The sequence below is a fragment of the Crocuta crocuta genome, unplaced genomic scaffold (genome assembly GCF_008692635.1).
Source record: "Crocuta crocuta isolate KB4526 unplaced genomic scaffold, BGI_CrCroc_1.0 scaffold130, whole genome shotgun sequence".
In the NCBI taxonomy this organism is placed as follows: Eukaryota; Metazoa; Chordata; class Mammalia; order Carnivora; family Hyaenidae; genus Crocuta; species Crocuta crocuta.
The window spans coordinates 16,040,943-16,056,892 of NW_027527920.1; the positions used below are offsets into that span (position 1 = coordinate 16,040,943).

General features: G+C 35.7%; 1 protein-coding gene across 13 annotated transcripts in view; it reads right to left on the minus strand.

The window, feature by feature from the left end:
- TCF12 (transcription factor 12) overlaps positions 1-15,950 on the minus strand; it is a 361,796-nt gene that overhangs the window by 29,230 nt on the left and 316,616 nt on the right. For 7 of the 13 annotated variants that reach the window (XM_077748014.1, XM_077748032.1, XM_077748024.1 and 4 more), the window contains 4 exons: positions 9,040-9,118; positions 2,233-2,306; positions 1,149-1,220; positions 190-396 (listed from right to left, as the gene is read on the minus strand). In XM_077748014.1, coding sequence (XP_077604140.1) covers positions 190-396; positions 1,149-1,220; positions 2,233-2,306; positions 9,040-9,118 — 432 coding nt within the window. The remainder of the gene's footprint in view (positions 1-189; positions 397-1,148; positions 1,221-2,232; positions 2,307-9,039; positions 9,119-15,950) is intronic. The other 6 variants (XM_077748056.1, XM_077748040.1, XM_077748047.1 and 3 more) reach the window with 1 other exon arrangement.

A 15,950-nucleotide genomic window follows, 5' to 3' on the forward strand; every position in this document is an offset into this window, starting at 1 on the left:
GCAGAAAGTCTTAGCTTTTTGCACATGATCATAGCAGGACTTTAAGGGCCAATGTGAAACCAATGGCCCAGCCCAAGACAGAATAAGTCTGTTTGAAAAAGAAGAACCCTCTCCTCCAAAGATTTCATGAAAAACATTTGGGATAATAAGCTTTAGCTGTTATTACAAAAAAGATGAGCACTATTTTACCATTGAAGCAGATCGACTGCTTGTAACAAGGGTTGATCCACCATAGTTTGAATTGAGGCTTCCAATTGGTGCATTATGGGATGGTCCCAATAAACTGTGTATATCATTGTGACCAGCAGGCAAACTGGTGGACGGTCCCACGGCATGGTTCCGCAGCACATGGATAGCATCATCCAGTCTGTCTAAACGATCCTCCATTCGAGATTGCTGTAGGGGTTGAAAAAAGACATGGAGGTTACTGCTGGTATCTGTTAAGTTCTTTAAACTGCTATGTTTCCTACTTTGGGATTTAGAGAAGACAGCAAGTAAAACGCACTATCAAGGAGCTTCAAAAGCAACTACCTACACTACAATAAAGAATCAAAGAAAGGATATTTGACGACTATGCAAAATTAACAAAACTTCAGAAACAAATCACTGCTTCATAAAATCAATTTACCAATCTACCATGAGGCTATTTCTTTTAGCTTTCTAAAAAAGATGAAGGCTACTCTACCGTGTCTGATAATTACAGCTGATAAAAAAGATAAACTGGACTTTAATATTGATCTCTGAAATGAGGGCAATTTGGGGAAAGGACCTCAAATCCATCAAGTTTAAGTTGCAATTTTGTTTTAAGTGAATAAAGCATACCTATCTGAAATGGTGAACACATCCAAATATGTTCTTTCACAAAACTGAGGAAATGAGATTGTCTGTGGATACACACATGCCCCATACACAAACATATTAGAATTAAAAAAATCAAAAGCACATGCCAGTAGAGCTCTTTTAAAAAGGATCATTCTCAACAACATAAAAAACAAAAGTCTATTCTTACATACTGTACAAAAACGAAACTGGTCATTGTTTGATTTTAAAAGACTTTGGAGTCTGTACAGGCTTGAAGGTTTTAAATGAATAATAGGAAGTATAATTAACTGAAACACAAAAAAGGCACCATCTAAAAGAAATAGTACCTCACAGACATCCTTTAAGAAGGACATTGCATCTTGCAAATGCTCGTGAAGTTGCTGCTCAACTCGATTTTTCTGGCAAAGTCAAGACAGAACAGGAGGCAAAGCACAGGTTAAGAATAACTCCAAAAGAGATGAGGAAATAGCTGATATTGCATGTCAGCATAACATGTTAGTAAAGTTAACGCAGAGACCTTCGAGATCTACTTGTATTAAGGTATGAGAAGGCTGGGATTTAACAGCAAAGTTATAAGGTTAGCATCTAAATAGCAAACACTGTTTATATTTGCTTGCAAAATATGAAAGAAGAAGACTTTCCCTTCAACTGTTCTGTTAGTCACAGAAAAAGGACTCTTCTATTTGCAACGTGAAATTACTAAATGATACCATGACTTAGCATTCCATCAAGTCATCCTATTTTGTTTTTATAATACTATAATTCTGTGGTAGGTATTGAAAAGCAACAGTAGTTAACATTCTATCACAAATTCTTCGCATTCAATACCTAGAAAGGCTCTTTTATTCTACCTCCTTATTCATTTATTAAATAATATTTTTGCTTGTACAATTGACACAATATATTTTTTAAAAAGAACACATGGGAAAATAATACTTTTCATGACAAAAATAATTGATGCTACATTTTAAATTTTTAATGGAAATGTTATTAACTATATATAGAATAGTCACATGAGAAAGAATAAAATATAACCACTTTGCATTGCATAGCTAATTTTCTTGCTTTTATTTGATCTTGTACTTTTTTATTTGTTTCTTCTTATATATAAACATAAAGGTATAGAAAAGTTAAACTCTAGATTTATCAAAAAAGCAAAAATCCCGTAATACTATTTTACTACCAGCTGTCCTGAGACCAGAAAGAAGCCTGATGTCCCAAGAACAGATGGCAAAAGGCACACCCAATGTGTCTTACTTACACTGTTAAACTACATCAGGCCATTTGTTAGCAAAGAATTCATGTGTAATGCTATCCTACTGTTTTTTCATTGTTACTCAGGATTTACTGAAAAAATGTACTCTGCACTATCAGATAAAAGTGACCCATATACTTCTAAGGGGCCCTTACCAGGGAGTGGAGAGAGTTTTCATAGCTTGGGGATGAAGGAGCTTGCCCTCCAGGTCTGGGCCACTGACTGGTACCTGTTAAAATAAAACACAAAAGCATATATACACACCTTGGTTAACTCACTGATCTTGATAATGTTATGAAAGAAAGGGTGAAGCCATTCTGTAGCCGTACATAAACTTATGCAAACGTTTTTTGTTCAGCCTTCGGTATAGTACTGGCTACTTATAAGCCCAACACATTAAAAAAAATCTTCTTCAGGGCACCTGGCTGTCTCGGTCAGTGGAGCATGCGACTTTTGATCTCAGGGCTGTGAGTTCGAGCCCCATGTTCGGTGTGAAGATTACCTAAAAATCCTAAAAGTAAAGTCTTTTTCATTATTAACACAACAGTGTAGGGAGTTGGGGAAAAGAAAAAAAAACTATACAGTACTTTTAAAAATAAATATTTTGTAAAAATTTGTATTAGTTATTATTAACTACTTCTGTTATTTTGTAACAAAAAAAGCAGAAACAGACCCATAAATACAGAGAATTAGTGGTTGACAGAGGGGCAGGAGGGAGGAGAGGAGATACAGGCTTCCAGTTATAGGATGAGTAAGTCATGGGGATGAAAGGCACAGTACAGGGAATATAATCAATGATGCTGTAATAGTAATACAACAATAGTAATAGTTGTAATAGAGGATAAACAGCATTTCTGGAATTAAAAGGTATAAATATATCCATGATACTCAATTCATAAAGCCATATTACCTTCTAAAGTGTCCTATTAACTTCTGCCATTAAGTTATGCACAAACGTACCAATTTCAAATGACTGCAAGTGCATTTAGGATTATCTGCTAAAGGTTTTCCCAACATAATTTACACCAAACATATTATTTTATTTGGAAAATACCACTATGAAAATTGTTAAATTGTTATAAGTAGCAATAACACAGAGTGAAAAAAGATAGAAGTTCAAAGTAGAAAAAAATAAAAAGGAAGAAAACTATAAAAAAGATGAAAGGATTAATCTATCCATGTCGTTGAGGAGAATGCAGACTGTGTATATGGAAATAAGTTATTTACAGAAAATAATGAAAACCATTATAGTTATTAATATTATAGTTATTAAGAAACGCTTCAGTGACAACCTGAGTTACATGAGAAATCTGAAGTTGGAGAACTTGCAGGTTTACTTAATTTGTTCATTTACTGCTAAATGAAATTTTAACCAATGTTCTTTCTACCAAGACTGTTGTTGCAGATTATTTGCCAAATTTAGGAAACAATGAAAATGTATGGTAAATTGTAACTATTATAGTTCAGTTTAGTTGAATAACCTAATAATTGTATTCCCGTCAATAAAATTTATTTTACACATTGGAAAAATTCTTAACCTGATTATACTTCACAATTATGCATACTATTGTGATTACACAGGAAAATTTTAAATACTAAAATTGAAAGAAAAAATACATATTATGTATTTCATCAGCAAGCGTTTTTTACTTGTAAGCAAATCATAAATTATTCTAAGAACCATTTAAGGTTTCCTGCTGGACATACAAATGCAGTCATAATTCAACTACGTGAATTATGGACAATCTAAAATTGAGCAATGAAACAGAATCTTGTGAACTAACTTAAAATTAACAAGGTTAATTCTAATCCATTTTGAAAAAGGCCCTAGATTCCTTGTAATGTAATTTCTTTTAATGTTTACAATATTTTATTTTCTAACATTTTGCCCCAACTTTCCCATTCTCCCTTTGGTGATCAGCCTGCAGAAGACTTTAAATCATTAAATTATTTAATCTATATCAGATATTAACACAAGTTTTATGTTTAAACACCTCAGAGTTGTTACAATGCATCTGCTTGGCAAAACATGCCATTTTTGTGGTTCTCCAAGTAAGTTAGGGTTGAGGAATGCGGTGTGTGCACTGAGTTACTTAGGTAAGAATTCACCTACATTCATTATTTTACTGACAATGATATGAAGAAATCATTCTAAGGTCTATATTCAAAATATAATTCATAATTCATTAAATTGGAGAAATATATGTACACTCAAACCAGTTTTGTTTTTATTATAGACTGGGCTGCCCCAGTGTGACATACTGGGTTGAAACAAAATATTAACGTGCTTTAATCAATGATATCTGTTTGAACTTCATAGACACGCTAAGTTGTATCTCATGGACAGAGCTCCTTGAACCCCAGTTACTCATTTCAAATATTACTCTATTAGTCACAAAGGGGATGACTGGATATTAGAGTTAGTTCAGTAGAAATCAGTCCTATTGCTGATGTTGGCATCTCTATCTCTAGCTTGTAATCATCAACTGTAATATTACACAAATATGCAAGATAACAGAGAACAGGATATCTCCCGCTTTCCTTCCCTGTCACCTCTTATTTGGTATACATATAAAGAGGCTTAGGGCTTATTCTTCCTTCTATTAATAAGCACAAGTTTTCAACTGTTTATGCAGTCACCAATTTCTGTAACTGCCTAGGCTTTTTAGTGATCACCCCAAAAAGCTAGTTTATTCAAGAAGGATTGTAATAAACCTACCTGCTATTAAAATATAATGACCAGTTCTAGAAAACAAGCTAGCTAGGTAATTAGAAGAAGTGAGTTATTTGGCTAGAAAATGTGGAAAGGCTTTCTTTGATTACTAAATCTAAAATTCACCCAGTGTTTCTGATCTGCTCTCACTGAGTGGAACTTAAGCGTTAACTGATTAATTAATTTAGAGCCTAGATACCAACATTTTATATGGCTGAAAGAAATTCTTAGGACCACTTATCATGCATTTTCTTATTTTGTTAGTTGTTTCCCTCTGTAATCTCACCTTAAACTGAAACTTTCATGAGATCCCTCAAACTTGGAAAAGGTTGGGTAATCCTTAATGTAGCACTCAGTGCTTTGCTTTCCACAATGTGGTTCCAGCCAACCTTTCCATTTTAGTGCTTCCCACACACTTCCATACATGAAGAGTTCATAATCAGTCATCCCCATGACTCTGGATGAAGAAGTCATATGCTTTGTTTTGCATCTGGATCTTTGTTATACTCTTCCCTTTAGATCCAGGAAAGCTCTTTTTCCTCCTTTTAAAGTCCTGCTCTCCTCATGAAGTATATCGTGACCGTTCTATACCTTAGAGTGAATTCTGATGGCTATATTTTCGTGTATTTATCTTTTTAAAAAAATGCTCATTTATTTATTTTGAGAATGGGGGGAGAAGGCTCCAGGGCTCCAGAGGTAGATTGGGGGAGGGGGAGAGGAAGAGAAAGAGGAAGAGGAGGAGAAGGGGAGAGGAGAGGAGAAGAGAAAGAGAGGGAGGGAGAGAGGGGCAGGCAGGCAGGCAGGCAGAGAATGAATTACAAGAAGGCTTTGTGCTGTCAACCCAAGGCGCAAGGCTTGATCTCACAACTGTAGATCACGACCTGAGCTGATATCAAGAGTCAGATGCTTATCCAACTGAGCCACCCAGGAACCCCATGTTGTTTACTTTTCATCTTCTCAGCTAAACTGAAAACCTGCTGAAGTCATATGATTATCTAACACCAGGCACACTGACATATGATTAAAATAAATATCTCATTGATTAGCTAAAACTAAGGAATCTTTTCTTCCTTCTCTTTCTCCATTTCTATTGTAAATGTCTTTAAGATTGCTATTATTAAGCATTTATTTACTAATATCCAAGAAGGAGGTGAAGAAAGGAAAAACATGGTTTTGTCTGTCTGCTCTCCAAGTTCCCTCAGTAAACATATTCTTTTAAATACTTGTGTCCTTTCCCAAATGACAACTGTGATAGACATAGCCATTCTTCTCTTCTATCTTGCTGCCAGAGCCTTGATTTTGTTCAGAAGGGGGTAGGCTATCTATCCTTTCCTGGTGTGAACCAGAAAAGAGTAACTCTATCCTTAGCTCTCAGGGTAAACCCTGATGTCTAATATCCACATGGTAGTCCCATTTCTGTTATGACCAATGTGTTAGGGCCCACTGCTGGCCAAAGACTCATGAGGGTCAATCTGCTGAAGAGCCTTATGAAAAAGATTCTTAAAATACAAAGAAAAGACAGTCCTTTTTCTTCTATTGAACACTGTTATGTCCACATAGGATACCTTGAACTGAATTTTCCAGCAGCCTGAGGAAGAACTGCAGAAGTAGTAGAGCAGGAGTTCTGATACACTTGGGTCCAGGAACTTGCCTTGCTATGGGCTTCTTGTCATGAAGATATGCAATCCCCCTTATTTTTTAAGTCAACCGAGACAAGAGTTTCTCTTCCTTTCAGCCTAAAGCATCCCAACTGATACACTAGCACTAGTGTCAGTGTACAGTATACACTGTAGTATTAGTGTTATCTCAGAAGTTCCTCATAAGCATGCTCTAGGTAAAAATATATGTTCTTGGCCTGAAAAAGTTCCTAAGGAAAAGAATGGAATTTAAACAAGAATGATGGTTGCCTTATTAGTGGCCTAAGTGGCTCTTTACCCGTGTATCTATTCTCACAAGGCCTGTGCCAGTCTGACGTATGCTCAGGCTGCAGAACAGGACAAGTGTAGAGAACACACAGTGGGTGGAATTGTTTACTCTAGTTAATGGGCCACTGCCATACAAGGTACAAAATAATTTCCACATACCGTGTAGAAACTCTGGTTTGCTCCCTCTTTTTCATTTTTCCTTCAACTGTGAATAATTTATCACATCGTGCTTTCCTTTTTCCTTCTCTCTTTATATTTTTGCCAATTTAGGGTGTGTGTGTTATGTGTGTGGTGACAGGAAGGGGATACCAGAAACAGGAGAGGCGGAGAGATGCACTTGTATAAAATCAGTCTCTGATGTGCTGTTTCAGTAGGACTATAATAAACCTTAAAGAAAATACTTTTCTTTGATTATAAATGCTGAATTGAAAAAGAAGCCTATTAATATCTTCATTACACACTTCAATAGACCATAGATTTTCATTAATCAGCTGAATTAAAGGGGAAAAAAGGATATCACCCAATAAACATCAAATAAAGATGGAGGAGGAATGTAAGGTTTTCCTTTGGACCATTATTTTTTGAAAAATGTCGAAGTCTCTGATTTTCCACTTTAATGATATCCCCTCATAAATGCTGAACTCCTCTGCTCCCTGACTTCTCACCCAGTATTAATAAAAAACCAAAGGACACGTTTATAGGTATCTTACTGAGTAGAAGAAAAGAAGAGAGGGAACATATAGTAAGCACCAATATTCTCATCTCTGATGAGAAAGGAAAACAGGCTGTGGCAAAAATGACACTGATAATTTGAGTAAAACTGTGCCAGGAGGGTGAGTAGGGTTAAAGTTACATCATTCTTCCTGTAATTTCAGCTCTCTGTTAAATAACAACTTTAAGTCAATGGGTCTTTCATAGTCCTGTCTATGTGGGGAACAGCTGTTCAATTTTTACTAGACAGCTGAAGCCATGGTGTCTGAGAAAGTGGCAAAACCCACTAAGAGCTGAAAGCAGCTGCCAGCAGTTTATCATCTCCACACTGGAATGCTTCTTAGCAGAGTCACAAAGCTAATACACAAAGCACAGGTGATAGCCAGGGCCCTGATATACCAGAGCCCTGATTTCCCAGAAACCCTATATAATGGAAGAAGGCTTAACAACAACTACAACAACAACAACACAACAAAGCTACATGGGCTTAATTAATGACTGAGGTCAACTGCTGGAGGAATACAGCAATGTTTACCCAGAGGCCTAATGCCCTTCCCTCAGAATACATTTCTTCTTCAGCATGTTTTTTTTTCTTCAAATACTGCTCAGAAAAATATCATACAAGTTTAAAAATCATAGCTTAATATATATTAAGAATTTTCCGGGGCGCCTGGGTGGCTCAGTTGGTTAAGTGTTTGACTTCAGCTCAGGTCATGATCTCACAGTTCGTGCGTTCGGGCCCCGCGTCGGGCTCTGTGCTGACGGCTAGCTCAGAGCCTGGAGCCTGTCTCTGTATTCTGTATTTCCCTCTCTCTCTGACCCTACTCTGCTCATGTTGTTTCTATCTCTCTCTCAAAAATAAATAAAACATTTAAAAAAATTTTTCCTATAATTTTATGTATTTCTAAGATCTAAAAATTCCTATTTATAATAGTAACAATTATATCTCAACAAATTTATACTGTAGGATAGTATCTGGAACTTGTCACAGCAAATATGGAAAAAAAACCCAGGAAAAAGTAAAGTAAATCGGAACTACTTATTTAACTCCACTAATAATATTCATCCACATTCACAGACTTCTTTTCCAAGCAAAAAAACTACATTACTCCTAAGAATATATAAATAAAATAATAACTTAGTAACTTAGTAGACCTAAAAATAAAGACAAGCTATCTAGCAGAAAGTTGTTAATCTCTGAGTCCTCCACGTGGTACCTGGAAAATGCAGAGAACAAGGAAGAAAGAAGTTACATGTACTTCTAAATAGGTTATTTTGTTTACTTTCTATGCCACCTTACCCAAAATTCTGATTTATCTCCTTCTCTATATTTTGCTTTCATCCCTAATGTCTAGCCTTATTTTTATCCTGTTATAACAATTGTTCTTAGAAATTATACCAAATTAAGAATCTGAAAAGAGTAATTCAGAACTAGCAAATATTTCATTATTCTCCAAAATGAATTCAAGAAGGCTCTGTTTACATGTTTTCTCAAAATTCAGATAAATTTTTCATGAACTTTTACTATATTTTATTGGAAAACAGACAAAGTTCAAATATTTCAAAGTAGCCCCATACACGTTTTTAAGTTGATAGATCAAACAGCAGCCTACCTGTGAGAGGTGAGGGTGATCCAACTGGTGTTGATGGGTTTGATGGAAAACTACTGCTGGTATGGTCAGGAGAATAAATCTAACCAGAAAACAAAATATGCATTTATCAGTATGTGATAATAAAAATATAAATCCATTTTCATGGAGTTATTTTTATAATCTAAGTTGCCACCCCTAAAACTCAGAATGAAAAATTTGTTTCATCAAGGACTATTCCATTACCTAAAGGCTATATATAGTTTTAAAACTAGGATTAAAAAGTCATATATTCTAGGGGTGCCTGGTGGGCCCAATCAGTAAAGCATATGACTCTTGGTCTTGGGGTCATGAGTTTGATCTCCATGTAGGACACAGAGATTACTTACAAAAAGGATCATACATACTCTAATAATGAGAGGAATAAAATAGATATCTACTTATTATTATAGTTGAAAATTATTTGTTTCTGTTAGAACAAAAAAGAAGTGACTTTAAAGTTAACAAGTCTAATAAACAATCTTTCTGGAATATATTATCTAAATAAGTGATATCCATTAAAAATAATTATCTCAGGAAACAATGAACCTTTTGAAGACATCAGTCTTTAAAAACAGTTTTAAAGGCCAAAGAAAATATTTTTTTTTAAAAACAGTTACTCTTTATTTATCATTTAAAAAGCTCTGGGTTTGGGGTGCCTGGGTGGCCCAGTCGGTTAAGTATCCGACTTTGGCTCAGGTCGTGATCTCATGGCTCACAAGTTTGAGCCCAGCATCAGGCTCTGTGCTGACAGCTCAGAGCCTGGAACCTGTTTTGGATTCTGTGTCTCCCTCTCTTTCTCTGTGCCCCTGCCCTGCGCGCGTGCACTCTCTCTCTCTCTCAAAAATAAATAAATTAAATTAAATTAAAATAAATAAATACTTTAAAAAAAGTTTTCAGTTTGGTCAACTACATTTTTGCCAAATTTAGCTCCCAATGTATTGTGTAAAATCAAACTTGCTCTCAAAGCATACTTTGTCACACTTGAGGATAGCAGATGAAACCTAAAAGTCCTTCAGAAAATGGTCCCAAAATGATTTGTGGACTTTACTTCCTAAGAGGTCCACTTCAAATAGAATAACATCTGGACGTATAAATTTTGGTATTTTGGCTAAAAGTTTTGCTGCAATATTTTATATTTATTTCATATTGTTAAAAAAAACAGTGACCGACAATAGTGACAAGTTTACCTAATTAACCATTACATATTTTAAAAGTCACTTTAATCCAAGTACTAAGAGTCCCTGGGAAGATGTCTCTAGGACAATTCTATCTCTATAATGAGCATATTAAACTATCTTCACATCTCAACACTTAACTTAGGAGAGGCAAATCAACTTATATGGATGAATTTAAAAAGGAAAACTAGTTGTGGGTGAAAGAAGTCATCCAATAGAAACACCCCTTCTCTGAATAGGCTTAGAACTATAATGAATTTAACACGACCCAAATTAATGGCAAACAAGGGGGTCTCAGCACTGGTTTCAAACATAGTGTAATATGCTGAGAAAGCCAGATACTGGGACAGGCTCATGTGAAACAAAATTCCACAAGTCATAATCATTAAATACAGCTTTTATTTATTTATTTTTTTTTTAAATGTTTTTATTTATTTCTAGGAGAGAGAGACAGCGTGAGCAGAGGAGGGTCAGAGAGAGAGGGAGTGACAGACTCTGAAACAGGCTCCAGGCTCTGAGCTGGCAGTCAGCACAGAGCCCCACGCGGGGCTCGAACCCATGAACCACGAGATCATGACCCAAGCGAAAGTCGGACGCTTAACCGACTAAGCCACCCAGGCGCCCCCAGCTTTTATTTTTTAAAAAGAAGAAAGTACTAAGTGAATTGTAAGCAGCCAGAGAGCCTATTTTCCTTTGACTACAAATGGATGTACCTACCTCAAAGAAAATACACCAATTTGTATAATGTTAACTAAATTTTAACTGTAAATGTCTTTAATCACCAAATCTTCCCAAACAGCCAGATCTAAAAGTTGTATATTCAAGTTAAAAGCAATTCTGGAAAAGCAAAACTGTCAAGACTTCAAAAGACATTATGGAAGGACTTAGAAATGGGGGGGGGGGGGGAGAATGGTGNCTTATAAAAAAATCAGGATACACATGTGAAAATTAACTAAAGGTCACATTTTGTTCCCAATGGGCTACATGCATAAAGTAATTTAAACCACATGTGTAAATTAGGGAAGGTCACCAAACTTAAACAAAAACATATCTCAGCATTTCCCTTAACTTTTATAAATCACTATTTTTCACATTCAAGATTCAAATAATTTTAACTTTCAGGAACAATTGATGCTAACTTTTATGAAACATGTCTTAACTAATATTGGTAAGAGAGGGAAGAGTTGACAACATTGATGGTGGCTACATGAGCAGTGAGAAGAGTTTCAGTTTTATGCAAAACTCCAATTATCATAAACTAGACATACTCGCTGAGTTTTGATTTCCTTGTAAAGATTAACAGCATGAAAGCGCTAGAGAAACAGCATCACCACTCTGTCATACCCTCCTGGTTTTGTTGTTTCTTCATAGTGTGTACATTAATCCTTAACTGTCTAAACTTGTTTGTTTTCTTATCTGTCTCTTACATTTTTACCTCAGTAAAATGTATGCTTCAGAAGAGCAAGGACTTTGTCTTATTCAGACAAAATTTGAATTATACAAGATTTGCAGTAGCTTCCGATTCTACAACAGTGCTGGTAAATACATACTTGTTGTAAGAATGATTATTCTTCTTCTGAGAATTTACTATTTGAGTATTTTTTTAAAAAATCACTGGATATAGTTAATACCTAGGCTCCATCTCTCTTTCACACTTCCAGTTACTTAATATAGATTTCCCTAAGAGCTCTAGTTTCAGTTTTCTTTTCTATTCACCTGTGTTTTATCCCTTGGTAATACCACTTCTGTAAAGTATCAACTATGACATCTCTGTGAATGACTACTAAGTTGACATTTCTATCCTCACACTGGTTGCTGGACTTCTCCATCTGGACATACTCTTTCATTTCAAGCTCATTATGTCAAGCCAAACTTTGCATCACTGCCCCAAGTTTCCTACCTTGCCCATCTTTACTATTCTGTTTCCTCAACTTCAGCATCAGCATTCTCATGGCCACCAAAATCATACTCTCTTTCCCCAACTTCTCTCTACCACCCTTCCTACCACAGACTGCCAGTACCTACCATTCTCTTTTAGGTCTCTGGGATAGGCACACATCCTTCTCACCACCATGACACTGCTTTAAAACTTTAGTAGAACTTGCAGATGGATTATTTAAGTCTTTTATATTTCTAGTGACTCCCTGATCCTTTCACCCCTTATATAATTGCCTGAGTTATTGTTCCCAATCAGTTTTAAATAGTCAAATTCCACACAGTGCTTCCTGCAGCCCACTAAATAGAAATAGAATGACATTTGATACCTTCCATAATCTGATCACAATAATATCTAACTTATAACCTACTTGTAACATTATGTACCCTATTATGCAAACAATATATGTTATTTTTTTTTCCATTTTCTGAACAGAGCTTTTGCTTTCAAAATGCCTGTTTCTTAATTTCTCCCTGATGGAATTTTATACCACATGACACCCCAACTCACATCTCCCTCTTTACACTCATCCTCTCCTCCTTTATAACTCTTAGAATAACCTATATTTCTCTTTGGTCTTTTACTTTACATTGTGTTCTACATTAACATTTTTGGTATATCTGTCGTATCTCCTCTCCTTGACTGTAAGCTCTTTAAAGGCAGAGACCTTACATTATTCTGTATTGAATCCACCACTGCCTATGTCTTATACAAGTAGGTGCTCAATACTTATTTTTTAAAAAAACTTGAGCAATTAAACTGCACTTGAAATCTGCTATAAATACTTTTTGATAAAAAAACAAGACTCAGTAAATGGTAGTATTTATCTTAGTATTTATGTAATGGGGTTCAGTAACAGAAATATCAAAGGGATTAAAAGATTTTGTTACAAAGGTGAATTCATTTACAAATCATTTTTGTGGTTATAAGCTTTGAGAACAATGATATAGTGATGTTCTACTATTTCTGAGAAATTAGTGTTGATGTATGAAGCTGTCCATACTATTGTTAGGTAGGCATGGGGGTTGGAGGGTATAAGTAGATTATCAACACTATCAAATGAGGGTTTTTAAAAATCACTGTAAAAATGCATATCAAGTATAAAATGTATCAAGTATAAAATAGCTAACTTTGGTGCTTCTTCAAAAGCACTTCTCCATTTGTATAATAAAAGGCATTTTCCCCACTCACCCACCACACTGTCTAGTTCTACTTTGCTCTAAATTAAAATGATTACAGACATAATTGTTATTAACACTTTTCCGGAACTGACAGATAGCCTGGCAAGTTATAGGACGTTTTCTTGTCCCTGTTACTTTCATAAAAAGAATGGGTATGTGGGGAGACAAGGAGCAATACAACATAATAAAAAACAGGATAATACCGCCTTTTAGATCACAGATCATTTCATTACATTGTTTACTCTATCAGCTATGTTTATTCTATCACCAACCATGTACAAATTACACTTATTCTATAGAAACTGTAAGAAATTCTAACACTAGGCTTTATTGGACAACAAACATTCTAAATTAGGATTTCAGTACTTCTTGTACTTTCTGACCTTAAAGAACTCCTACACTGATGTTTGAAAGAAAAAAAAAAGTCAGTCACTTAAAAAATGGGGATGGGAGTGATTTAGAATCTAAAGCATAAACACAAAGTAAGAACTCATTCTGCATGCAGTCCATGGTCCTCATACTGTTAAATGACCAATGATGAATAACTCCCAATACCTTCTGCCAGGCTTAACCGGTAATATGCCTCATTTTACTGCAACAAATGAGGCTCCTCCTCCTATCAGTCATGGTCTATTCCAATCAGCAGGGTGCCAATAAGCCAGAAGCTAATGAAAAGGGCCTCAGACAAAAAAGAAACAATGGAGGGCTCCCAAGCCCAACCTTGGAACTGTGAGCCCAATTTTTTAAACACTACAGTGCACATTTCAGTTAATCTTTATTATGCTAATGTTATTGAGTCTAAGGAACAAAGAAACTTATTTCATGAATTACTTTTAAACGTCAACTTCCCTGAATTTTCTTTTCTTTTGTTAGAGACTACTGACCATTTAACTATCCAGATTAATACACACACACACACACACACACACACATACACACGCGCGCGCACACACACACACACACACACACATCCACCCACCACTCTTTCTCTCTCTCCTTTGCTCAGAGGTAGAAATCAAAACATAAATTATCACAAAGAAGTCTGATATAATCAACAAAGTTAAACAGACCTCTTGTTTGATCTCCTCTAAATTAAAGACCAAGTGTTTTGATATGGTATTAGGCACTGAAATAAACCAGATGTTTCTTCCTCTATATAACTCTCCATGGGCACAATCTTAAAGGGTTATTGTCTGGCAAATGTTCAGGGAAACACATTAGAAATGGCACGAATACCCAGATTTTCCTTTCCTTCTATCTACTCTAGTTTATTATCTAAACTAATGCATAATCCACAGGGCTTTGGGAACTTTGTGTAAATACTTTCATGTACAATTCTCTTTCTAGCTATCCTGAGATTAAGACCACAATTATCCTGGCTTAAACCTAAAATAAAGGAACCTTTGCAAATGTATTATCTGGCCTTACATGTTTAATCACAGTATTCTGTGCGCTTTTTAATACCTAAACTAAAGAACAAAGGTTGTACCCTGTGATGTTTCACACATGAAAGACCTTCTAAGATGTGTATCAGACGACTGGAGAGCTAGAAATAACTTCTAATGACAACAGCACAGTGTTTTCTCCGTCTAAAACTAGATGCTATATTAAAAATGTCATATTCTAAAGAACTTAAAATTTCAAAATATGCATGGTCACCATTTCCAAAGGTTTATAATACCTAACATAAAATTCTGATATGTGTGTTACACTCTCAAATATAATCCTCAGAAAATTCCTTCTCCTCATCTCTTCTAATCCCTCCTATCCCCCATGTTATGTTTTTGTTTTTCAGTACATTCTGTGAGTACTAAAGTGAATGTGAGTCTGTAATGGAAGTTAGAGAAAAGAATGTGTTTCGGGGAGGTGTCTTGTGGGGAGGGGGCAGCAGATGGGTTGAAGGAAGGGATTTCAAATGTGCAGACTATGGCACGCAGTGATGGAGCAGATGGAATGCATCACCATCAGCTATGACAGAAATGATTTATGGAATGACCTGGCTGCTCCTGCCTAGTAACAACATAGGATGACAGAACTGGGTTTCCATGACAACTAAAGCCCACCCACTAACTAGATTAGACATTCTTCCCTGGCTTCCACTCACAGATAATTTTTTTTTTCCTAATGCCAACTCGCTAGTATACTGGTCATAATATGGGAAAATAGACAACCACTAGCAGAGTAACTGAAAGGGCACTTGAAGGACCACTGAGAACATCACAAGTTCTACAAGAACCTGACAAGGTTCCTTTATAGAAGTCTTCCTTGTGGAAAATAAACAAAAGAGCTTTGAGGAAAAAAGCCCCCAAAATGCAGGTTTTTTTAAAGTTGCCTAGAAATCAAAGTTCAATGTAATTTGTCTTCATATTTGTGAAATATCTGCTTCTGGATCTTTTCAGAATCAGCAGCACAAACATGGCAAGCCAATCAAATACCTGGGAGGCACTCAGATTTAATTTTATAGAATTATTTTATTTTCAAGCAAGTCATTTTCATTCAGTGGGAGTAAGTCGAGAAAGAGTAGGACAACTTCCTTTAATCCTCATCAACACCTTGTGAAACAACACTTACCGTAGCATTCTCTTTCTGGAGAAACAGTAG